This window comes from Balaenoptera borealis (assembly GCF_965194805.1).
Source record: "Balaenoptera borealis genome assembly, chromosome: 16".
Classification (NCBI taxonomy): domain Eukaryota; kingdom Metazoa; phylum Chordata; class Mammalia; order Artiodactyla; family Balaenopteridae; genus Balaenoptera; species Balaenoptera borealis.
In genome coordinates this window covers 40,717,978-40,744,364 of record NC_138872.1, presented here as the reverse complement: position 1 = coordinate 40,744,364, position 26,387 = coordinate 40,717,978, and the positions used below count along the sequence as shown (strand labels likewise).

General features: G+C 37.6%; 1 protein-coding gene across 9 annotated transcripts in view; it reads left to right on the top strand.

Annotated features, from left to right (window-relative positions):
• The first annotated feature begins 1,884 nt into the window (after positions 1-1,884).
• TASP1 (taspase 1) overlaps positions 1,885-26,387 on the top strand; it is a 378,792-nt gene continuing 354,289 nt past the window's right edge. For 4 of the 9 annotated variants that reach the window (XR_014235381.1, XM_082359160.1, XM_082359161.1 and 1 more), the window contains exons 1-3: positions 1,897-3,447; positions 6,893-6,960; positions 9,030-9,098. Coding sequence is in view for 8 of the 9 variants with exons in the window: in XM_082359160.1 (XP_082215286.1) it covers positions 3,303-3,447; positions 6,893-6,960; positions 9,030-9,098 (282 nt within the window). In the remaining variant the exon portion in view is untranslated. Of the gene's footprint in view, positions 3,448-6,892; positions 6,961-9,029; positions 9,099-26,387 lie in introns of all 9 variants that reach the window. The other 5 variants (XM_082359163.1, XM_082359165.1, XM_082359166.1 and 2 more) reach the window with 5 other exon arrangements.

The following is a 26,387-nucleotide window of genomic DNA, read 5'->3' as shown; positions in this document are numbered from 1 at the left end:
ATAATTTTTCTGTAAACTGGGATTTGCCCACTTGCCCCCCCCCCCCTTTTTGTCTTTCTTTTTTGAGACATTTGTTGGAATTCTGTTAGGAAGGTCAGACTTTTAATGGGTTCTGAGTTAAACAAAAACTGATATTGGAGTAGAGATTGCTTCATTTCTAATTGAATTAAAAATATTCCAGTAACCATTGGGAGCTGGCGGCCAGAGTTGTACATTGGATAGCCTGTCTACTTCAGTTCCTTTCCCAGTCCAGCAGAACTTTGGGGCCAGCATTTTTGGAGGAGTTTATTGAGATGACATGGTTTGCTAAATAGAAAAATTTCCGATAGTCTCTGAGGGATGGTAGATTGCTCAAGAAATTGCATATTGATTCATCTTCCACATTTTATTTTTTTCAGACAAGCTTGAGAAGCAGTGTTTTTAAATCTCTCACATATATTAAGAGTGCCTATTACATCAAACCTTATTCATTGTAAAATGTAGATGTTCTAACTTGTTATTCATGAAAAAAAATGCATCTGATGACAGTGAGTCAGAGTAAGTTTTATAGCTCATACTGCTTGGATATGGTTTCATTTGAACTGAAGCTTTGAATTTTCCAAAGCCTGAGTTTTCACACAACTATGTTTGTGGGACAAGCGGGCCCAAGCTCATTTCATGGCTAGGCCAGACCTCATGGCAGGTATAGACTGGCAGATGAACTGCTAATCATTTAAATTGACTTCGTCATCCGACGCAGGAATAAATAGTAACCTATGTCAGAGAAATAACCAAAGTCAAATAAAGGTAATTGATGCAGATCCTTGTGGAGTCGTTGGAAGAAAATCCATCCTCAGGGATGGAGCTACCACCTAAAACAAAAACAAAAACAGGCATTTTAATCCAGTTATTTAATTAACCTCAGCACTCTTCTGTAATCAAAATTTATGAATGTATGTAAACATTTTAATATAACAGCATATATATGTGATTTAAAATTATTTGTCCTTTAAATGAAATGACATATAATAAAAATTAAATGAACTGTTTTTAACCAGGAATTAAAGGAAGTTAAAATACCATATTGCAGTGCTTCACAGACCATTTCTGGTGTGAAGGACCAACTTAAAAGTTTTTTTCAATCCTTTGTTGACCATTTCTTTTGTAAAATGAAAAAAACAAAACAAAAAACCATAAAACCTCAAAACAAAACAGAAGTATGGAACTGTGAATGAAAGATAAAAGTAAAAGCTTATATTTTTATTAGATGTAGCAGATAAAATTGTTTCAAAAGGGCTTCCCTGGTGGCGCAGTGGTTAAGAATCCGCCTGCCAATGCAGGGGACACGGGTTCGAGCCCTGGTCTGGGAAGATCCCACATGCAGCGGAGCAACTAGGCCCGTGAGCCACAATTACTGAGCCTGCGCGTCTGGAGCCTGTGCTCCCCAACAAGAGAGGCCGCGATAGTGAGAGGCCCGCGCAACGCGATGAAGAGTGGCCCCCGCTTGCCACAACTAGAGAAAGCCCTCGCACAGAAACGAAGACCCAACACAGCCAAAAATAAATAAATAAATAAAAATTAAAAAAAAAAAAAAAAAGAACAGCCTTTGTTTAAAAAAAAAAATTGTTTCAAAAATATAATTATAAACAAAACATGAGGAAATAGAAAGAATTACAAAAACTGTACACATTGTTTATTGAAAATGTGCACGTAGATGTAGAGAACGGACATGTGGACACAGGTGGGGAAGGGGAGGGTGGGATGAATTGGGAGATTGGGTTTAACATAAATACACTACCGTGTGTAAAGTAGATAGCTAGTGGGAACTTGCTGTATAGCACAGGGAACTCAGCTCAGTGCTCTGTGACGACCTAGATTCGTGGGATGGGGCCTGGGGTGGGAGGGAGATCCAAGAGGGAGGGGATATATGTATACATATAGCTGATTCACTTAATTGTACAGCAGAAACTAACACAGCACTGTGAAGCAATTTTACTCCAATAAAGAAAAAATAAGGCAATTAGTATATGAATAAAATAATAATCTCTTGCAGACTGGTAACAAGCACTGGTCTGCAGACCACACTTTGAGTAACACTGTTCTTTTGGACTAGTTGGCTAAGTCACTCTTTATGTTACTATTTATGTTTTCTATTAGAAAAGACTTGTGCTCCTCCTTCCCCATTTCTCAATTTAGAATAAGGTATACATTTTTACCTAACAGTGTGAATCTAGGTGTTCACGTAGTTTCAACCACATGACTCTGGGATTTTCTTCAAATCTCTGTCGAGTTTTAAATGATCCACTTTTCCCCAGTCTGAAGTGTGTCCTGCCATCGTTATTGTTATTAAGCCAAGATTGCTAGAAGCTTGTGAATTTGTGAGAAAAATTGGAAACTTTGTGGTTTAAGTTGCTTGTAATTTGTTTTATTAAGTTTTGTATTTTATCATTTATCTTTTGAGAACCTCAGAAATTACGCTTTCATGAAAATTAACAAGTATATGCGCAAGTGTTATTTTAATTTCTTGGTTTAGTCATATAATTTTGTTAGCATTTGTCTTTTGATTGAGCTGTAAGTATTACTCTGTTTTTCTTAAGCGGTTCTTCACAGGCAGATGTAAATCTGTATGTTGCTTCATTTATTTAAGCAAGCAGCAATCTATAGCTCTTAAATGTTCTCACCACACACAAAAAATTGTAATTATGTGAGGTGATGGATGTGTTAACTAACCTTGTTGAGGCAATCATTTTGCAGTATATACATGTATCAAGTCATCATGTTGTACCCCTTAAACTTATACACTGGTGTATGTCAATTATATCTCAATAAACCTGTAGAAAAAATAAGCAGCAATCTAGGCTTTATATCAAGGCTCAGTGATGTTGCCAGGACTGCCTGTGGTTCTAGAATGTCCCAGAGGTTATTAGCATTTGGTTTGGAGGGAGTAGAAAGTGATATTTAAGTTATGTTGTGGTTTTCTTCAATGTAGATAAAATGAAAGATAAAATATCTTTGGACTCAATATGAAGTCTTTTTACAACAGTTCTTTTGTTTATGTGACTTCAAGCAAGTGCTGTCAGTGGACAGAGAGATTTACATTCTAACCTTTGTGTATTCTTTGTATTACCCAGTTAAATAACTTTAAAATTAGGTTTTTTTTTTTTTTGAAAGTTATCTGTGCACAAGTTTGTATGTCACGTGTGTGTTAGTGGAAAGAAATGCAAACCCTCTTTGCCTGTTTTCCTTTAGAGTAATTCCTCTCCTGCAGTTACTTTTGGATGGAAGTATGCTCTTTTCCCAGTAGAAGATGGTAATCTTGGAGAATGACCATGGAGAAGGGGATGAGTTCTGGAGAAGGACTACCTTCCAGATCATCTCAGGTTTCAGCTGTTAAAATAACAGCTAAAGAGTTGGAAACAAAGCAGCCCCATAAAGAGAAGCGAGGGGGCTTTGTGTTGGTGCATGCAGGTAAGCTGTAAGTGGGTGAGTTGGAAGATGCAAATAATGTTTTTTTCCCTTGCCTTGAAGTACACCAGGAATTGAATTACATATCTGGAGGAGGCAAACTGCCAGAGGAGCTGGAACCAAAGAGATTGATTTCGATAGAGTGAGGGCCTCCCCCTAGCTCCCCACTTAGAAGATCTTATAATGATGGCTCTTCCTTTGTCTCTTTCACTCACCTACTCTATTACTTACTTTTACCCCATATTTAGGTATTGTTAAAACCAGACACAGTAATTGTTTAAACTCTGGTTTGTGTTTTTAAAAATAATGCTGCTGAAAAAATTTTATTGACCCCGTTTTTGACTTTGTCCATCTTAGAGTATAATTTACACAGTCTTAGAGCTAGTTTGCCTTTTTAATATTATAAAAGAGGAACCTTAAAACCAGAGAGATTAAGTGGCTTCAGCCACATGGCTAGTTCGTACAAGAGCCAGGCTGACACCCTGAAGTGAGCCCTTAAGTCCCAGTCTAGTGTTCTTGGCACTCTATCAGCCTGTAATCTCTACTTCAGAGTACCTTGAAGACAGACACAGTGAGTTCAACCCCTGAGTCCCCATCATCGAAGCCCCTAGGGTTTCTAAGCAGTGCAGCCCTACCTAGGTCTTTTTTTTTTTCCCTCCTTTTTCTTTAGTCATTTTTATTTGCCTGCATTTAGCGTCTAAAGTTCATGACCTCTGTGAAGGAAGAAGGAATGGCTGGGTCTCCTTTTAACTTTCCTCAGACAGTCAAGCAGGATGGCAGCAAGATTAGCTTTGATATGGGGTGAGGAGTGGAATTGTTTCTTCTTGTCAAACTGGTGTTCTTCCTGGTCATTAACTTTTGGATATATCTAAACTGCACAGCCAACTCGGGAAGCCTTATAGAATCGAATCCAGAAGAATCTAAAAACGAAACAAAAACCAGGTTCAATTTCCTTTTCTTTCAAATGATTTTTCAAAGAAGTGAGGTAAATTTATAGAAACAACTCAGATTCCTAGCCCAGTGTTCTTTCTACTACACCATGGTGGTGGTGCATCTTTCCCAGTACCCAGTGAGTTATTTCATTCAGAATGAGTATTTGAAAAATGTCCAAGAAAGGCCTGAGATGTGTAAAAGCAACAACATGGAGCTTTTGATTACTTGGAAAGGTTTCCTTTCTATGACAGTCATTGCGGCCTCCCCACTGTCTCAGACACACACCTGATAGCAGTGGCTCTTAGACAAAGTTGGTGCCGGGGACCAGTTGTAATAGGAGGAAATCTGGGTTATGACAGGAAATTGTATGGATGAAGGGTGACCTTCCCCTTCTAAATTATTAGAAGTTCAGATAGAGTGATTGATTATGCAGCATTATATATCTTGTACATTTAAGGGACAAAATTTCAATTCCAGTGTAGAGATTTTAAAAGTGTTTTTTTTTTTTAGCACTAAAGGAGACTTGCCCATGTTTTAGTCACTTGAGTAGTAGATTCTTGCTTTTCCCCAGATCTGTATACTACCTATATTTTACCTAATATTAAAAAAGATAAACACTTTTTTTTTTTAATAAGGAAGTTTTTAATTATTTATTTATTTATTTATTTATGGCTGTGTTGGGTCTTCGTTTCTGTGCGAGGGCTTTCTCTAGTTGCAGCAAGTGGGGGCCACTCTTCATCGCGGTGCGCGGGCCTCTCACTGTTGCGGCCTCTCTTGTTGCGGAGCACAGGCTCCAGACGCGCAAGCTCAGTAGTTGTGGCTCACGGGCCCAGCTGCTCTGCGGCATGTGGGATCTTCCCAGACCAGGGCTCGAACCCGTGTCCCCTGCATTGGCAGGCAGATTCCCAACCACTGCGCCACCAGGGAAGCCCAAGATAAACACTTTTAAACCTTAAAATTTTAAAGATGAAACTTATCTTTAATTAAGTGGAATGTTGGTGTCACGTGCATGAAGAGAAAATAAACACAGTGCAAAAAAAATCCCAATGTGATTAAATTTTAGTTAGGTTCTGTTGCTTGTCAGTTGCTTAGATCCTAAGCTTACCTTTCCTTTGTTAAGTAGAGGAATTAGCAAGTGTTATTCAGATATTAAACCATGCTGAGATGGTTTCCCTATTCTAAGGAGAGGATTGATATGTTAATGCTATTAGTGCTGTTAGCCACACACTAAAGTTATCTATTTGGCTATAGTATCCCATGTTTTGGGAAACACTGCTGAAAGTTTGGGGCCTGCTAAGACAACAGACCTGGGATCATTTATTAGAGAACCATGAAGAGAGTCCTGTTAAATATTGGCGCAGGTTCTGTGAAGTTTCAGAGTTTGCTTGAGAAATGGGACTAGCATTTGGGTGCTATGGATTCGTGTTGTTTGGGTATCTTTTCTATTCTCTTGGGTCCCTTAACCGTAGCTTCTTGGGCTAGTTTTTTCTCTGCCCTGATGAAACGTGGGTTAAGTTTGTGTCATAGTCTGCAGTCTCACAGGAGAAGCCCTGAGGCTTAGAGATATAGTTCTTTTTTTTTTTTTTTTTTAACATCTTTATTGGAGTATAATTGCTTTACAATGGTGTGTTAGTTTCTGCTTTATAACAAAGTGAATCAGCTATACAGAGATGTAGTTCTTTAACCTTCCCTACTTTGGACCCCTCTGGGGCCCAGCAGGGGGCTGGGATGGGGGCTGAGGGGGAGGTTCAGAAAAAGTTAAAGAACATTGATTAAGGGCTCTTGTCTTGGTTTCTTTCTTGTTTAGATTATTCCCAAATCCCTAACTAAGCAAGTTTTACTCCTTTTAGGGAAACAAATTTCAGAGCCATTCTCTTGAAGTTGCTGGGTGTTCGATTAAGAGACAGGGACCACCAGGATTTCTAGTAGGCAGTTGTGAATATACTATCACTGAGATTTCAGAGACACCCTGAGCTACATTCCAGGGGCGAGAGGATGGAAAAGTTTGGGTAGGAATGGTGATATTGGTGGTGGTTGTTGACAGGTGGGATATAACACCCCCCAACTTCAAGTATTATTCAGAAACTACCTAGTTTTCTGAAGTCACTCTTAAGAATTCTGGCAGGGACTTTCCAAAGGTCAACAGAGAGGAACTTAGCGGGACTCTGTCCTTGACACTGCCTGGGTTATCAACTCCAGCTAAAAAAACTCCTAACTTTGGAGAAGTTTTCTTCGAAAGGAGAGGTGACCTTGGCGAAGCTGCTCTGGGGACATAAGCTATTTCTGGTGCCTCTAATAGGAAAATAGCTTTTGAAAGAGGAGATAAGACATGGTATTAAAAAGGCTTATGGTGAAGAAAGAGAAGCTGTTAGGTTTTTAAGACTCCATACACTTAGGACAATAGTTTTATTGTCACTAGGAGAGCATCAGTTTATATGAGCTATTTATATAATATAAGCAAGGTCTCTGATATCTTAATGACAGTTAACAATTGATTGTTTTTTTTTCACTACAGGTGCAGGTTATCATTCTGAATCCAAAGCCAAGGAATATAAACACGTATGCAAACGAGCTTGTCAAAAGGTATGAAGAGAATGTATTCTGTCTGATTGAAACAGTTTAGTTTTGACCAAAAGCAGCTTTACCTTGAAATTCAAAATTTTAAGGTTTGATTTATAAGACAGTCTTTGGTTTGGACCGCAAAATAATTTTGCTTGTATTTGTGGGGTCTTTTTTTGTTTTGTTTTTTTTTTTTATTCTCCAAATCATGTTTAGATCTTTTCCTTCCTTTCCCAGATCAAAGTCTGTATTTTTGGAGTTGTGGGCACATAATCATATATCTTTTAATCTTTGAAATGGCATTGAGCTCTATAGAAGGAGGACGGAAAACAGCTCAAAGGCAACCAATGTGTCTTTCTATGAAGGGAAGAAAAAAATAATAAAAAAAAATTAAAATGGGTGTTCTTCTTAGGGAGATTATCCTGTACTTTTACTTCTGTTTTTCCATCACGTAATTTTTATTATAGCAAATTCATTGTCATTCCTGAGTTTAACTTTGCCCTTGTACTCAGTTGTGCTTTTTTTTTTTAAAGATTTATTTTTTTATTTTCTTTTAATTAATTTATTTTATTTTATTTATTTATTTTTTATTTATGGCTGTGTTGGGTGTCCGTTTCTGTGCGAGGGCTTTCTCTAGTTGCGGCAAGTGGGGGCCACTCTTCATCTCGGTACGCGGGCCTCTCACTATCGCGGCCTCTCTTGTTGCGGAGCACAGGCTCCAGACGCGCAGGCTCAGTAATTGTGGCTCACGGGCCTAGTTGCTCCGCGGCATGTGGGATCTTTCCAGACCAGGGCTCGAACCCGTGTCCCTGCATTGGCAGGCAGATTCTCAACCACTGCGCCACCAGGGAAGCCCTCAGTTGTGCTTTTTTTTTTTTTTTTTTTCCATCTTTGGTTTTTGTGGTTTTGCTAAATTGTTGAATACTTAATGTGGAGGCAGGAATGGACTCAGAAGAAATATTGTTTGTTTTTATTTTGATTCTGACTGTATACTCTTGTAGGCAAACCTTCCATTACTTTTTATGCAAATAGAATGTTAATTGGACATTGCATATCAAGTAAATAGGGGTCTCTCAGCTCTTTTCATTTATATTTACGTACCATTTAAAGAAGATTATACTTTATTAGCGATCCAAGATTTTTCTTATGAATGAAATCTCATAAATGAATAAGAATATTTGGTTACAGGGATTTCATTTTTTTAAAAAAATTTATAATAAAGGTAAATATTCTTTAAGCTATTTTATATTACTTTATCTTATTTTTCAAAGTGTGAAATCTTTTTGTTATCTGAGAAGAAATGGTTTATAGGAATATAGTTCTGTATATAATACATTTAGAGTGTGTAACCAGCCTCCTTAATTTATACAACAAATGAACTTCTTAAAAGTTTCATGAGGAATACAGTGCTTAGTTTTTGATCTTTTTTGACTAAATCGGAGCTTCAGTAATTCATTTAAAAATCAGTCTTCCTTCTCTTTCTTTCCTGTCTTAATTTATACCTAAGAAGCAAGGTGATTTTAGTGACCTTTACTCTCTATAGATTATATTACAAAAGAATATGGTATGTTTATCTCGATGTAGAATACCTTATAGAATCAAAAATGCTTTTGTCAAATGTATGCTCCATCTAAGGATTCTGGAATGCCTCTGTGACTGAGAGTAACTACTTTTTATAGTTAGGGGTAGAGAGAGTAGTAATGGTGGGATGAGAAATTGTTAGCTTAGTCTGTATAAAATATGAATTCAAATTTCAAAATGGAATTCATATAATTTCTGTGGCTCTGTGAATTGCCCTGTGATGAATGAAGCCCTTTCACTTACTAAGTTTCTTGTACTTTGTATTTAGTGGCTAAATTTATTCATTGTCTTAATTTGAATAATAATAAGTGAGCTATATCATAAATTATCCTGAATAATTGCTTATTTTAAATCTAAGTCGTTTATGTCTTGAGGTATGGAATGGAACTCTAGTGATCAATTTTTATTAACTCTAAATGTCTCCTACACTTCTTCAAGCCTTTGGAAAGTTTCTGGGTATGTTTAAGAAGTTGTGGTTTTAAAATGAATAATCTTGCCCCTTGGTTTCATAGGCAATTGAAAAGCTACAGGCTGGTGCCCTTGCAACAGATGCAGTGACTGCAGCCCTGGTGGAACTTGAGGTATTTCTTTTCTCTGTTTCATTTAAAATATTTGTGAGTTTATGTTCATTATTCTTAAATGACATGAAACTGTTGTTTAGTCAACCATCAATTATATGACCAGCGTTTCTCAACAATATTAACAAGGTATGAAAAAGCCTGTGATTTTGTTAGGTTGTTCTCATTGGAGACTTCTCCGAATAATATAAAAAAGTTGGTTAAATTCATTTTTCCCTGGTTTTGTGAGATTCATGAATACAAGTTACTGGTGATTGGATGCTTGAATTTCCTGAATATTTTCAGAAGAAAAATTCCTGAAGTTAACACCTTCTGAAAGTAATACACGTTCTGTTGTTTAGAAAACAAAAAACTCCAACTGTCTAGAAGTGTCCAAAGTGGAGGGGGAAGTTTCCTCACAAACTTAGCGGTTGGATATATATCCTGAAGCTGTGCTCTGTGAGGTGTGTCTTGTCCAGTGTGATAGGTTGGTCTCCAGTTAATCGTGGACATTGAGGAATTCATTGAGGAGGTTCTCAAGTTCGCTGTAATCCTTGCTCCTCCAGAGTGAGGGTCTCTTAATTCTCTTAACCTGGAACCCTGAGGATGAGTTTGTCCAGGGGATACTGAGGGCTTCAGAAGACTGACTTCTGTTACTCAAACTTAGAGAAGGTAGATTAGTGTAAGTCAGTTTAGAGCAGCGGTCCCCAACCTTTTTGGCACCAGGGACCAGTTTCGTGGAAGACAGTTTTTCCACAGACGCAGGGAGGGGAGGAGATGGTTTTGGGATGATTCAAGCGCATTACATTTATTGTGCACTTTATTTCTATTATTATTGCATTGTAATATATAATAAAATAATTATATAACTCCCCATAATGCAGAATCAGTGGGAGCCCTGAGCTTGTTTTCCTGCAACTAGATGGTTCCATCTGGGGGTGATGGGAGACATTGACACCCGAAGTGTGTTGCTTATGTCCAGTCTACTCCGTAAGATGCAGCTTCATTGTCACTTGCCACTCACTTGATAGGGTTTTTTTTTTTTTTTAAATTTATTTATTTAATTTATTTATTTTTGTCTGCACTGGGTGTTTGTTGCTGTGTGCGTGGGCTTTCTCTGGTTGCGGTGAGGGGGGGCTACTCTTCGCTGCGGTGCGCGGGCTTCTCATTGCAGTGGCTTCTCTTGTTGCAGAGCATGGGCTCTAGAGCGCAGGCTCAGGAGTTGTGGCTCACGGGCTTAGTTGCTCCGCGGCATGTGGGATCTTCCCGGACCAGGGCTCGAACCCGTGTCCCCTGCATTGGCAGGCGGATTCTTAACCACTGTGCCACCAAGGAAGCCCCCTTGATAGGGTTTTGATATGAGTCTGCAAGCAACTGATTTATTATGGTCTCTGTGCAGTCAAACCTCTCTGCTAATGATAATCTGTATTTGCAACCGCTCCCCAGTGCTAGCATCACTGCCTCAGCTCCACCTCAGATCATCAGGCATTAGATTCTCATAAGGAACGCGCAACCTAGATCCCTCGCATGTGCAGTTCACCGTAAGGTTCGCGCTCCTATGAGAATCTAATGCCGCCGCTGATCTGACAGGAGGCGGAGCTCAGGTGGTAATGCGAGCGATGGGGAGCGGCTGTAAATACAGATGAAGCTTCACTCGCTCACCCACTGCTCACCTTCTGCTGTGCGGCCCGGTTCCTAACAGGCCACGGACTAGTAGCCGTCCTTGGCCCTGGGGTTGGGGACCCCTGGTTTAGAGAACAGTGAACAAATAGTTATTTGCTTGAGAAGATTACTAGGGGACTCAAATAAGACATGAAGATAAAACAGGGATGAGTTTGAGGGAGGAGGTGTTAGAGTAGACTGTCCCAAATTGACTGGATTAGGCTCTCATATCAGGGCACCTACCCTGACAGGCCAGGCCTTGCTTTTACCTGTGAAGATTGCCCAGGAGTTTACCAGAAGTCCTAGACATGTTTTCTGTATATTCCCCTGGTTAATTGCAGAGTTACGCTTTTAATCGTGCTCTGTAGATTGTACTCTGTCTTGTTAACACTTTGAGCTTGGTCCTAGGGTATGTAGTCAAGAAAGATGAATATATATGGTGGGCACCAGTTCCACTGTAGTTTGGTCCCTGAGGTGTGTGACTTGGGGATATGTGGTCTCCTTCCTATTGAGACTGATACATCTTATATTAGCTCTACCAATCAGTAGCCATGAGTCCCTGGGCACCTAACAGACTCTCCTTGACTCAGTTTACCCATTTATAATACGGGGATGATAATTTCTACTTTACAGTCGTGAAGATTGAGTTAACATATGATAATCACTTAGAACGGTATGAGGCACATAGTAAACACTTTGTAACTGTTAGTAGCTATTACTGTTGTGAGGTGCTTTGGAAATTATATATATGAGGTGAATATTTATGTTAACTCTTTACATTGTCAAAGGAAAGTTAATTATATGTTGTGGGTAAAAGGGCAAAAGTGACACAAGGAAGAAGATTGATGTGCTTACCACCAAATCTTACCTTTACTCAAAACACACACAAGGAAAACTTCATCTAACTTAATTCAGTTATTAATTGCAAATTACTCTTCTTTGTGTAGAAGACGATGTCCTGAGGTTACAGGTGCATGGAGCCCGTGTGGGTCTGGGGAAAGAAGATTAATGAATAGCTGGGTATATATTGTACCATAATGGCAACTATGAATACAACATTGAGTAAAATTAAGTTTTCCTTTTTCTTTTCATCTTAGAATAACTTTAATTTTCTCAGGTCCTACTTATATCATGCTCAGTATTTCATTACATTTTTCCCATGATGAATCAATCCTACTTTTAAAGAGTTTACTTATGTATATTTAATAATGATTTAAAATACATTGTGGAATGAGTTACATGTGAGTAAATGAGCTTTATAGTTTTGAATGATGACCTGTGTTTTTTAAGAGTGTGGATATGAAGGTTTTTAAAAAAACAAATGTGTTCTCTTATTTTGATTGGACTATGTTATATGGCCTGAGTGAGTTTAGTGTACTTTCCTCCCTTTAATTATTAAGTTTGGGGAAGAATTTCAATGAACTATCTTGAAAAATTCATTTTTATATGGGATCTTTGATTGAAATATATGTCAGTAGTTTAAAGGTTAAGGCTACACTAACTGGAGGAATTTGCCTGAATCTTAAGAATTATGTTGGAAGTCATGCATATACTGCCCCCTGCAGTTTCAGTCACCTTGCGTAATTGTGATTCATCACCTTTGAATAGGGTGAAGTCTTCAACTAAAGAGTTTAATCAAAGAGGTATTGTAATAGTTTGAGTCAATGGAAAGATATATAAAAATTGGATTCATGTATTTTCTGTACTTAGAGAAATATAAGTAACAATATTAAATCCTTTCAGCCAACTGAAAATTCCCAGAGTCTGATTTATACTGTGTTATGTTTAATTTGAGAGTAACCACTTATCTTTAGTTTTGATCAATCTATTTAGTAGAGCTAAGTTTTGTCCTAATTATCAAATAGATATGGGTGATCGTTATACCTTTGTCTTTTGACTTTGGGATATACTTTTGACTTAAAAAAAACCATACTTTTAAAACTTGTTTGTTACATTATTACTTAGGCAGATAACTAAAATTGGTTTGAGTTTCCTGAGGACTTTACTAACTGTAGATTGAAATGACTGAAATGGTTTAATGGTCCTTATTGGCTAGAAGGGGTATCTGGCCTTGTATTTTGGAAAATATGAAAATTTGCATTTACCCAAATAGTGAAAAGTACACTGACCTCAACTTGTTGCCATGGAGGAGGAAGAGACAAGGTGAAAGAAAAGAAAATTTATAATAGAAAAAAATTGTTTCAGTGGCCTCTGTAACTTATACAGGCCACTTAGACAAATCATTTTTGAGCTTTTCTTGGAATCCCATTCCCTTGTGTAGTTTCATTTTTCTCATCCACCAGGACAGACAAGTGGTGTTATCATAAGACTACAACTTCTGGACACCAGAGGGAGTGTTCCCTTCATTCAAATAAGGGGTGGGGGGCATGTGCGTAAGTTCCTGCCTAGTAAACTGACTAGCTTCTCCCTTTGGGGTTTTGGGAGGGAAGGTGGTCACTTGTATGAGAGGTGTTCTGCAGTGTGGAGTTGAAAATGAGATGATGCCAAAGTGCATTTTGTTTATCTTCAAAATGTGGTGAAGGAAATGGAAAGGTCAGTTTTATAGATCATATTTTAATAATTTATTGTTAAAGTGATTTGGTCCCATTGTTTCATTTAACTATTTATAGTTTTTTTGAGATTCTTTTTATAACTGATGGGAAAGGGACTTCTATCAACCCTGATTTCCCTCACAGCAGAGGAGATAAATTTGTGAAACAATTTGATCTTCATACCTAGGGCTGTGCATTTGGAAGACAGTTGTTTTCATGCCTGCTTTTGAAATAGTTTTGGTTCGGGTAGTGACAGTAGATTTAAAATTCTAGACCATAATTTTGCACATTTCACATGTATATCTTCTGATATGAATTTCTTATGTGAGAAAATTAGATATAGATCTGGGTGAGTCATGATGCCACTGCTAAAGTAGAGAGTGTTTCATAGATTCTGACAGAAAATGAACTCATAAAATGCTTACTGAAGTGCCCTTTGCACATCAGTATATTTTTCTTAAAAAGTACGAAGATGTGCTTTAAAAAGTTCTAATAAGGAATAATAGGTGAAATATGACTGACAAACTTTTGAGAGGTTACTTGTCATTTTGTGAGGAAACTGATGAATCTGGCTGGCTGGCTGGTGTATCCTTTGAGAGATTTTGGTTAATTCATTTTGAAAACTGATTATTTTGGTAGGTAGAATACTATGCATTAGCAATAGTGATAAATATAGCTTTTAAATTTCGTATAGTGAAAGGTAATTTGCACAGGCTCCCTTGTTAAAAATGTTTTGTTGAACTTACGTTATTCTAAGTGGACCCTGCTGTTCTTTTGTTGACTTGCTTCATTCTTTAAGTCTTCGTATGGTCAGGGGAGGTGGTAATTCATGGTCAAAACTTGTTTATTGTCCAAATGCTTTAGCATTTAAAGGGCAGTTTATATTGGGCACAAGTTTTTATGTCTGCTAAAAACGGTCCATTGTCTTTGGATCTCTATATAATCCAATATGATGCTTGCTTATAAACTCTAGAAATTCCTTTAAAAAGTAACTTCTTATCCAGATGGCTGATAGTTTGGGGTGTGAGAGAAAAAATGTAGGCATTTGCATTACTGTATATTTATATTATTATATATAATATTGTTACGCATTTATCTGACCTCTACATCCTGAGATGTAGAGCCAGCTCTGCATGCATTTCTATAAAGCAGGGATCTCCAGAATGTCATCACCATTGAGTAGTCTGTTGTTGGTGGACCACAGCCCAGGCCTCTGTGCAGCTGCAGGATTAGGCCACACACCCTTCCCTTGGCCTTATACTTCTGGCTGGAATTGTTTGTGTGCCTCAGGGGGAGAGAGAACACCTAAGGCCTGCCAGTCCTTGGGATGCTTAGTGGTCATGAAGATGGTGTGGCTTGCTGCTGGCATATGGGCATATCTAGGATGGGAGGGAATATTGGGAAGGCCTGATATAACCCCCTTTCTCTCGCCAAGCCTGTAGCAAATTCAGTTGTGGGGTTTCTTTGTGATTAGATGCTTAACCACACCTGCTCCCTACCCCACTTCAGTGTTTGGTTTTTGCTGCAAAAAAGTAGGGGCATCTGCTTTACACTCATTTATGTTTATTTGAGAGGTTAAAAATTATTTAAATAAATGAGCATCTTTGTTCTTCTGCACATTTTTTTGTTTTGCAGAAATCATCTTTTCATATGCAAAGGGTAGCTGAGTATTTCAGTGGTTCCTTGCTTCCTCCTCCCCTGCCCTCCTCTCTCCTCCCCTCCCCGACAGGGCTGAATGCATTGGAAAGACAGCTCGATGCATTTAGCTCACATATACACAAGTGCCCATTAACCATGTGACTGAGGAGTCTAATTTTAGACCTACTACCTCTGAAAGTCTCATTTTTCTCTTCCATTGACAATATCTTTTATTCTCTGTAATGGGGAGGGGGTTCCTGTTTTTAAGTATGCGAAGCAAGGAGTTTTACCTTTTCTACTTTGTAGTACTTAAAATGTTTTCATTGCATGACATTTGGATTTTGACTTTGGATGCTCTTTTTACTTTTTTTTTTTTTTTTCAACTTGGTATCATTGATTATTTCAGTCAAAGACCCTATTTTGCTGTCTGTTTAGCAGTATTTCCAGGGGTGCTTCAGTATTTCTGTGTATTCCAGCTGTTTATAGAGTCTTTATATTTCTCTGCATTTTTTTTTTATTTTTTTTTATTTTTTGAGGTGTACACACACAGTTACACTTCACGGAGTTGCATCCAGCCAAGTGTCCATGTTCTTCTTGTGAAGAGGCAGAGAAAAATCACCTCTCCCAAGAATTTCCACCTTCTGACCAAGGGAAATGTGTCCTGAAGAGCTGTAACGCAGATGGGAAGCAACTTGTTTGCTTGTTCTGCTGCTATAGAGCATTGAGTTAATTAGAAGACAGGCTGTGGGTGGCCAAGTGCAGACAAAGAAGCACCAGACAGAGCCCAGTTAGCCTGGGGCAGTAAAAGTAAGTTACACTCTTTTTAAAACACTATTTTTGAGTACTGATGCTGATTCTTGCCTTTAGTACTAAGGGGCAACTTGTAACTTACTGTTTGTGTTTACACAGTAGATGCATCTGTTCTTTTCCTCAGACCCTAGAAACTAAACATGCTCTCTAGCACAAAGTGCCCGCTTAATTAAGGAAAAGTAGTGATTTTTTTTTTTCTTTTAACTTTTTTTAGAATAAAAAGAGAACTGAATCAGTTATTACATTTCAGATTAATTTTTACACCGCATCAAAACTGTGTATTAGTTTTTGGCCAAGTCAAAACACTTAAGTACAGAGCTTGTTATGTTACAGAGCTTTGTACTGAGGGGAACATGAAAACAGTTTCACCTTTTTCTAGCCATTTCTTGATGAGCTCTGTGGAACTTATCAGATGAATTCATCTTGGCTGAATCTGGTAGAAGGTATGGTCTGAGATCAGACTTAGCAGTTCCTAAGGAGCTTGTAGCTTTATGTATGAGCCCTTGTTTTGCTCTGGGAGTTATTATTCTCCAAGAATATACTACATTTTAGAATTCAGCTTTGAGCTACTTAAAGCTACATTTGGTAGTGTGGTGGAATTGGTGGTAATTCTGTGTTTTGGTTATGTGGCAGCAATTTAGACTTTTGGATTGAGTGTAAAATGTCTTCTTCTAAATTAATAGAGATATTAGATTCATTGGCCCTTGGATTTATAGTGCTGTGATTATTGAATCATTTCGTATGTGTCGGGTGTGTGTGTGTGTATGTGTGTGTGTTTGGATTTATATCCTTTGGGGCATCAATTTTATAATCCAACGTCTACTGGTTTTTTGCTTTTGGTAATGAAGGGCTAGGCTAAGAAGATTTTTCTGTGCTCAGCAAAATCACAGGCTGATATCATGAAGGTCAATCTGAAAGACTGCCTTTGATTTTAAGTTTTTGTCTATCTCTCAAACGTAGGACTGTATTCAGAATCTGGAAGGGAATGAGGAGGAACTTAAGTTATATAATTTTTAGGAATCTCATCAAGATCATATCCTAAATCCTGCTACAAAGCAGAACAAAACATTACTTCCGTTTTTTCCCCCGCTCTTTCTCTCTGTCTACCTGCCATCTAATTTTTATGTGTACAGCAGGCTTTACCTAAGTGTTAGAATAATGAAGGATTGCATCTCACTATAGCAGAGCAAACAGCTTAAAATGGAATCCTACGCATCCCAGTTGAGAATAGTGCTTTGGCCATTCCCACTGCCAGGGAGTTTTTACTGGCAGTCATTCCCACTCAGGGTCCAGCCTCCTGCACGGTACGCTCATTTCCTGACAGTTCATGACATGCGTATAACATCGGGTATCAACACTATAACATTTACTAGCCTTCTCAGAAAATTCTGAGTAGGGAACTTATTTTTGTTTTCCTCTTTTGGAGTATGTGCAGATGTTAACATTTTCTAGTGGGTTGGAAATCTTTTAAATAAAAAGCATAGTTATAAGTTACTACTTATAAGTTAGTGACACCCCTCTCACCCCTCCAATCTACCATGTCCTCACTTCACATTTGATAGAAGGATGGTTTACATTATTATAATTCCGTGGCCTGTTAGGTTCTTTCTGAGTGATATTTCCATATTATTGTCAACGTGGTTAAAAGGTATAGTTATTTAGGTTGAAGGGAAGTATAAGTAGATGCCAAGTTTGGCTTTACTAGAGAAACAGCTACATTTGTCTTTTTCTCTTGTAGCTCATGTGGAAAAGACAATTTCAGGTACCCTTTGTGCTAACCTCCTCTTGGACATCGTAAAGAATCCAACTAAAACAAAGTTTAAAACTATTTCAGATGTGCAGGTCTATGGAAGCCAATATTTTATATTAGAGATTTATGTTATGTTTGACAAGTAACTCTTTGTACTGCAATTCTGTGGCTTTCAATTAAAAAAAAAACCCATGAAAATAAACTGCTGTGATGTGATTTTTCTGCTTAATTTTGCTATGTCTTTATTTGCAAATTAGGCAGATTAATAATGGAAAGGAAGTGAATACAGGTAGGCAGTGCTTTTTTTTTTTTTTTTAATTGCAAGCATTAGTTTGGAGAGTTTTTTAAAAAATTTTATTTATTTATTTATTTATTTATTTATGACTGTGTTGGGTCTTCGTTTCTGTGCGAGGGCTTTCTCCATTTGCGGCAAGCAGGGGCCACTCTTCATCGCGGTGCGCGGGCCTCTCACTATCTTGGCCTCTCTTGTTGCGGAGCACAGGCTCCAGACACGCAGGCTCAGTAATTGTGGCTCACGGGCCTAGTTGCTCCGCGGCACGTGGGATCTTCCCAGACCAGGGCTCGAACCCGTGTCCACTGCATTGGCAGGCAGATTCTCAACCACTGCGCCACCAGGGAAGCCCGGCAGTGCTTTTTCATTAAAATACTTTTAATAATAAATTAGAGAAGAAACGTGGTTCTGTTTTTTGACAGAATATTGCATGCCAGATCAACAGATGCTCTAATGAACAAAAGCAATATTTAATGCATTTATTCTAACATTTCTATTCAATAGAAGAGCTTGGACACTTCAAGAAGATCATTAAAAAGTCTTAGTTCCTAATACATGTGCTGTTGTGTGTTAGTTTTTTTTTTTTTAATATAAAGTATGTTTTTTTGTGTGTAATTGATCAGTTAAAAAAATGAACTGTCACAGATACTAAAACTGGGTATTCAACATACTATATTTGACTCAACTGTTCACAGAGTGTGATGCAAACAAATGTTCTCTCAACTTACATCCAGCATGGCTAAAATATTACTTTAACACATGTTAAAAGTAGAGCACTGTAACTATTTGGCTAGATACAATTCCGGGCTGTCTGAATTGAGTAATTTCCTCAGGCATTCCAACTTTGATCAACCACAGCACGAACTTTTAGCATGTCTGTAAAGCAGCCAGTGCATCTATAAATATGTCCCGAGGTAGAGAGAAAAGAGAGAATGCCAAAAAAGAAAGAATACTTTCTGTCGTTAAGGAGCAGTTACAGAATGAAAATGGAAAGTTTTTTGTTTCCCTAGGAACTCTTTTTAGATGATTGAGCCTCTGATGTCTAAGTATACCCTGTGCTTCTGTATTAATGAATGAAAGATACTTCATTTGGGCCTAGTAGAAATGTTTTCTGGCGAACTCCGCTGAAACGTACTGGTGAGAGTTCGTTTATTCTTAAACTTTCCAGTCTTTATTAATATAGTATTCATTGGCTAAAAACCTAAGCATAAAGAATAGCATGTATCTCAGTAAATCATGTCTTAATTGTTTATAGCTAGTATTTGGGTGAAAATATTCTTATATGACCCTGTTTTAGAGAATAACTCTAAGAACAGGCAGCGCCACTGCAGAAGTAATCTCTTTGCTTTCACCATATGGAGGAAAATAGGTTTTTCTGGGTTTTATCTTCAGTGACCTGGAAAGGAATCTGCAAATATCTACTGGTTTCTGTACACAAACTAGGATAATTTATAATGGTAAATTGCCCTCTTGGACACAGCATGCTTATATCACATGGATGTAACTTCCTTGGAGATATTTTAAGGTGTAGTAAACAACTGTTTGCAAACTGGGTGTTAAGTTGGATAATTTGGCTTGCTTCTTTCTGACCTTGTTTTCTGTAGTCCTAGGATAACAGGTACCATGACCTCCAATTAGCTCCAGTTGTGAAAATTCTGCTTTTTAGGTCAGCATTGTACAGAACATCAGGAGGAATCCATCATCTTGTAATTTCTATGTTGCAGATCTCTTCTTATTGTCCACAGTGTTCCATTAGTCAGTCATGGAAAACACGGTTAATCAGTTAAGTAAAATTTACCAATAGTGAAAAAGTTTTATTGTAGTTTCATACTCTTTTCATTGAGTGTTTTTTCAGAACTAGACAAAGGGTAGTATAGTTCGTAGATTTACACCCTTTAAGCACATTCCCTGTATCCCACAAGAGGTGCAGAGAAGTGGTGGACAGGCAAGTTGGGGAGGAAGATGGAAAGGCAAGGCCTGGGTGAGCTAATGTGACTTTCAGAGGCGGGGACTTGAACGGATTGCTAAGTTGGTTTACCTTGTTGCTGTTTCTTTGTTTACCCAAAATTTCTGAATGCCATAATTTCTTCAAAATTGAATACTTCTTTAATTTCATGAGCCTACTGCTTTGAATTTAAAATCACTAAAGTTCACGCTGAGAACGTGAGAGCCAACTTTTACAAAAACTATGTGATATTTGGTATCCAGTTTATAGATAGGTTCTCAGTATCCGTTAATTATTTTACCTGATTATCTCTTTGTCATTTTTTTTTTTGGTGTTACTCAACATTGATATTCCCCTCCCCCCCATGTAACTATATAAATTTTGTGTGTGTTTGGGTGTTTTTGGTTTGTTTCTTTTGCTCCGAATTACTAGCTCCAAAGAGAATACTGTGTTTTTTCTCATCATTTTGACATGGCAATTCACCATTGTATAAAGTTGTAGATGAAGTTGTCTATACTAATGGTGATCAAGGTAGTCTTGAGAAAAATAACATGATATTTCATCATTCTTCTTGTGGATTCTGGGTAGAAAGCTTGTCTGACTCATTTTGGAGAAGCAAAAAAGTATTATAAATTCCAATTGTCATAATCAGAAGATACGTGGCATTTCTGACCACTAACCTGACTCTCAGTTAAGTGTGTTGACACAGGGTAGTTAGTCTACAACACAGATTAAATGGCTTGCTTCTGTATTTATCATTCTTCTTGTTTAAGTAGTAAGAAGTACAAATATTCAATATTTTCAGTATTCAACAGGGCATGAGAATGAAATCATTATCTGTTGTTGAGACTGGCATTTGTGTCAAAGAGCTGCTTTGCCTGAAATCTGTATTATGTGGAAAACTGAAGACTTACCAAAGCTGAGAGTTTGTATCTGGAGAAGCATGAGACCTTATTAACCTTTACAAAGTGAGGTTGCAGAAGAGACAGTTTACAGATGTGTGTTGATTGGTCCATAGACAAGTTCTTAAAAATTGGAATTTGTTGCCAACATTTAAAATCAGGAGACTCATAAAAACCTGGATTTCTAACTTCTTTTGAAAAAAAGTGAGATCTGGTCACATGGAACATGCATTCTCTGAGGGTTGCAGTCTGCCAGGGCTGAGCGACAGCTGCCCCTTTTGAGTATAGGAAGCTGTGTAACTAAAACTATTTTTCAGCTCAAGGTACAGATGAAAATAAGGCTTGGACAGATATGCCAACTTTTGTGTTGTTGGAAGGCCTGAGAAAATGAACTGATGATTTAATTGGCCTCAGTTTTTTGCTCTAGAGTTTGCAAATTGTTGCAACAGGGATTTCTACCAAAAGTAAGAATAAGACTGGAATGAGCTTTGATTTGATTTTTTAAAATTGGAATTGGACTAAGGTATTAACTTATTATTTTGAAAATGAACTTCAAATCAGACTAAAGACTTTTCAAAAAATTTCCCACTGAAGTAATTTGAACCAGAACCAAGGTATATCACTCCAAAGAGTTTGAGCTGGAGCAGAAGCAGATCAAAATACTCTGTGACCTGGCTAAGCATGAACTAAATTGTTCCTTTATTTACTTCTAGTTCCAGAAGTAAAATATTACTTTCAGTGATTGTAGTGAAGAATGTACCAGAAATGACCATAAGTACAAGCATGTTGCACTGATTTCTGAACCTTGTCTTGCTAACCTCCTCAAGGATATTTAGCTTCCAACATCATTTGTCTTATCTTGATTCCATTAATTCTTGATGGAAAACATACTAAGAAAAATCATTCATTTATGCATAATATTTGTGGCTGCATCTGTGATGATTTCCTGGAAACTTTTGTATGTCCTTTTACCACTGACTCACATTTTATTAATGTTTTTTCCGATTCATCTCATTTTTCTCCAGTGAAAGTTGAATCCTGCTTCCCAGAGTGGTTAGCTTTTGTAGACTCTCATGACTCACTTGTGCTTTCTTACTCTCCACCTCCTCTGTGCTGTTGCTCACAGATGCCTTTACAAGCCTCCTCAAGGTAGGGTTCAAGGAGAAAGTGAAGTTAAGCAGCTTGTGGAGTTCATGTAGATTGGAGTTTCTCAAGGAGAGGTCCATGGTCCAGCTGAATCAGAATCACTTGAGGTAGCTTGTTCAAAAAAAAAACAAAAACAAAATTGAAGAGTCCCTGCCTTCACCCCACATGACCTAGGTCAGAATCTTTGGGGACAGGAGTCTGGAAATTTTCATTTTTCTGATATTTTAAAAAAAACTTTTAGTTTTGAAATAATTGTAGATTCACAGCAGTTGCAAGAAATAGTACAGAGAGATCCCTTGGGTCCTCTACCCAACACTGATAAGCTTTTAAAAAAAAATTTGCCATTAATCTTTTTTTTTTTAAAAATTATTTATTTATTTATTTATGGCTGTGCTGGGTCTTTGTTTCTATGTGAGGGCTTTCTCTAGTTGTGGCGAGCGGGGGCCACTCTTCATCACGGTGCGCGGGCCTCTCACTATCGCGGCCTCTCTTGTTGCGGAGCACAGACTCCAGACGCGCAGGCTCAGTAGTTGTGGCTCACAGGCCTAGTTGCTCCGCGGCATGTGGGATCCTCCCACACCAGGGCTGGAACCCATGTCCCCTGCATTGGCAGGCAGATTCTCAACCACTGCGCCACCAGGGAAGCCCCGCCATTAATCTTTTATTTAAAAAAGGGTCAGCTCCTTGAATTTTTTGGAGTGAACCAGCACCCAGATTAGGAAACAACATTTGCAGCCCTCCAGAAGGCCCCTTCTGCCCCTTCCAGTCACTCCAGGGTAAAGCCTGTTCTGAAATGGAATCATGCAGTACGTATTCTTTTGTGTCTGCCTTTTTTTGTTTAATTCATAGAATGCAAAAGGTGAAATTCAAAGAACAGTAAATTAGTCATTTTAAAGTAAATAATTCAGTGGCATTTAAACATTCATAATATCGTGCCACCACCACCTCTGTCTTGTTTCAAAACATTTTTCACTCCCCAAAGGGAAGCCTGTACCCACTAAGCAGTTGCTCTGTATTCCCTCCTCCCCAAATCCCTGGCAACCACCAATCTGCTTTCTGTCTCTCTGGATTTACCTATTCTGTATATTTCATATAAATGGAATCATACAACATGTGACTTTGTGTGTCTTCTTTCACTTAGCATAATATTTTCAAGGTTCTTCCACATTGTAGCATGTATCAGTGCTTCATTCATTTTTGTGGAATATTATTCAACACTATTCATTTATATACCACAATTTGTTTATCCATTCATCCATTGATGGACACTTGGGTGGTTTCCATTCTTTTGCTGTGAATAGTGTTTGCTATGAATAGTGAACAGTGTTCCTGTGAACATTCCTGTACAAGTGTTTGTTTATCAAGTTACTGGGTCATATGCTAATTCTTTTTTTTTGTGTGTGTGTGTATTTTATTTATTTATTTATTTTTTGAATTTTATTTTATTTTTAATACAGCAGGTTCTTATTAGTTATCTATTTTATACATATTAGTGTATATATGTCAATCCCAATCTCCCAATTCATCCCACCACCACCAACCCCCTCCCTGCCCCACTTTCCCCCCTTGGTGTCCATACGTTTGTTCTCTACATCTGTGTCTCTATTTCTGCCTTGCAAACCGGTTCATCTGTACCATTTTTCTAGCTTCCACATATATACATTAATAAACAATATTTGTTTTCCTCTTTCTGACTTAATTCACTCTGTATGACAGTCTCTAGGTCCATCCACGTCTCTACAAATGACCCAATTTTGTTCCTTTTATGGCTGAGTAATATTCCATTATGTATATGTACCACATCTTCTTTATCCATTTGTCTGTCGATGGGCATTTAGGGTGCTTCCATGACCTGGCTATTGTAAATAGTGCTGCAATGAACATTGGGGTGCATGTGTCTTTTTAATTATGGTTTTCTCTGGGTATATGCCCAGTAGTGGGATCGCTGAGTCATATGGTAATTTTATTTTTAGTTTTTTAAGGAACCTCCATACTGTTCTCCATAGTGGCTCTATCGATTTACATTTCCACCAACAGTGCAAGAGGGTTGCCTTTTCTCCACACCCTCTCCAGCATTTGTTGTTTGTAGATTTTTTGATGATGGCCATTCTGACTGGTGTGAGGTGATACCTCTTTGTAGTTTTGATTTGCATTTCTCTAATGATTAATGATGATGAGCATCCTTTCATGTATTTACTGGCAATCTGTATATCTTCTTTGGAGGAAATTCTATTTAGATCTTCTGCCCATTTTTTGATTGGGCTTTTTTTTTTTTTAATATTGAGCTGCATGAGCTGTTTATATATTTTGGAGATTAATCCTTTGCCTGTTGATTCGTTTGCAAATATTTTCTCCCATTCTGAGCATTATCTTTTCTTCTTGTTTATAGTTTCCTTTTCTGTGCAAAAAGCTTTTAAGTTTCATTAGGTTCCATTTGTTTATCTTTGTTTTTATTTCCATTTCTCTAGGAGGTGGGTCCAAAAAGATCTTGCTGTGATTTATGTCAAAGAGTGTTCTTCCTGTGTTTTCCTCTAAGAGTTTTATAGTGCCCGGTCTTACATTTAGGTCTCTAATCCATTTTGAGTTTAATTTTGTGTATGGTGTTAGGGAGTATTCTAATTTCATTCTTTTATAAGTAGCTGTCCAGTATTCCCAGCACCACTTATCGAAGAGACTGTCTTTTCTCCATTGTATATCCTCACCTCCTTTGTCATAGATTAGTTGACCATAGGTGTGTGGGTTTATCTCTGGGCTTTCTATCCTGTTCCATTGATCTATATTTCTGTTTTTGTGCCAGTACCATATTGTCTTGATTACTGTAGCTTTATAGTATAGTCTGAAGTCAGGGAGTCTGATTCCTCCAGTTCGATTTTTTTCCCTGAAGATTGCTCTGGCTGTTCGGGGTCTTTTGTGTCTCCATACAAATTTTAAGATTCTTTGTTCTAGTTCTGTAAAAAAATGCCATTGGTAATTTGATAGGGATTGCATTGAATCTGTAGATTGCTTTGGGTAGTATAGTCATTTTCACAATATTTATTCTTCCAATCCAAGAACATGGTATATCTCTCCATCTGTTTGTGTCATCTTTGATTTCTTTCATCAGTGTCTTATAGTTTTCTGAGTACAGGTCTTTTGTCTCCCTAGGTAGGTTTATTCCTAGGTATTTTATTTTTTTTGTTACAGTGGTGAATGGGATTGTTTCCTTAATTTCTCTTTCTGATCTTTTGTTGTTAGTGTATAGGAATGCAAGAGACTTCTGTTCATTAATTTTGTATCCTGCAACTTTACCAAATTCATTGATTAGCTCTAGTAGTTTTCTGGTGGCATCTTTAGGATTCTCTATGTATAGTATTGTGTCATCTGCAAACAGTGACAGTTTTACTTCTTCTTTTCCAATTTGTATTCCTTTTATTTCCTTTTCTTCTCTGATTGCTGTGGCTAGGACTTCCAAAACTATGCTGAATAATAGTGGTGAGAGTGGACATCCTTGTCTCGTTCCTGATCTTAGAGGAAAGATTTCAGTTTTTCACCATTGAGAATGATGTTTCCTGTGGGTTTGTCGTATATGGCCTTTGTTATGTTGAGGTAGGTTCCCTCCATGCCCACTTTCTGGAGAGTTTTTATCATAAATGGGTGTTGAATTTTGTCAAAAGCTTTTTCTGCATCTATTGATGTGATCATATTTGTTTTTTTTTTTAAACATCTTTATTGGAGTGTAATTGCTTTACAATGGTGTGTTAGTTTCTGGTTTATAACAAAGTGAATCAGTTATACATATACATATGTCCCCATATCTCTTCCCTTTTGCATCATATGGTTTTTGTTCTTTTATCCTTGCATCCCTGGGATAAATCCCACTTGATCATGGTGTATGATCCTTTTAATGTATTGTTGGATTCTGTTTGCTAGTATTTTGTTGAGGATTTTTGCATCTATATTCATCATTGATATTGGTCTGTAATTTTCTTTTTTTGTAGTATCTTTGTCTTGTTTCGGTATCAGGGTGATGGTGGCCTCATAGAATGAGTTTGGGAGTGTTCCTTCCTCTGCAGTTTTTTGGAAGAGTTTGAGAAGACTGGGTGTTAGCTCTTCTCTAAATGTTTTATAGAATTCACCTGTGAAGCCATCTGGTCCTGGGCTTTTGTTTGTTGGAAGATTTTTAATCACAGTTTCAATTTCAGTGCTTGTGATTGGTCTGTTTATATTTTCTATTTCTTCCTGGTTCAGTCTTGGAAGGTTATACCTTTCTAAGAATTTGTCCATTTCTTCCAGGTTGTCCATTTTATTGCCATAGAATTGCTTGTAGTAGTCTCTTATTATGCTTTGTATTTCTGTGGTGTCCATTGTAACTTCGTTTTCATGTCTAATTTTATTGATTTGAGTCCTCTCCCTCTTTTTCTTGATGAGTCTGGCTAAAGGTTTATCAGTTTTGTTTATCTTCTCAAAGAACCAGCTTTTAGTTTTATTGATCTTTTCTATTGTTTTCTTTGTTTGTATTTCATTTATTTTTGCTCTGATCTTTATGGTTTCTTTCCTTCTACTAACTTTGGGTTTTGTTTGTTCTTCTTTTTCTAGTTCCTTTAGGTTTAAGTTTAGATTGTTTATTTGAGATTTTT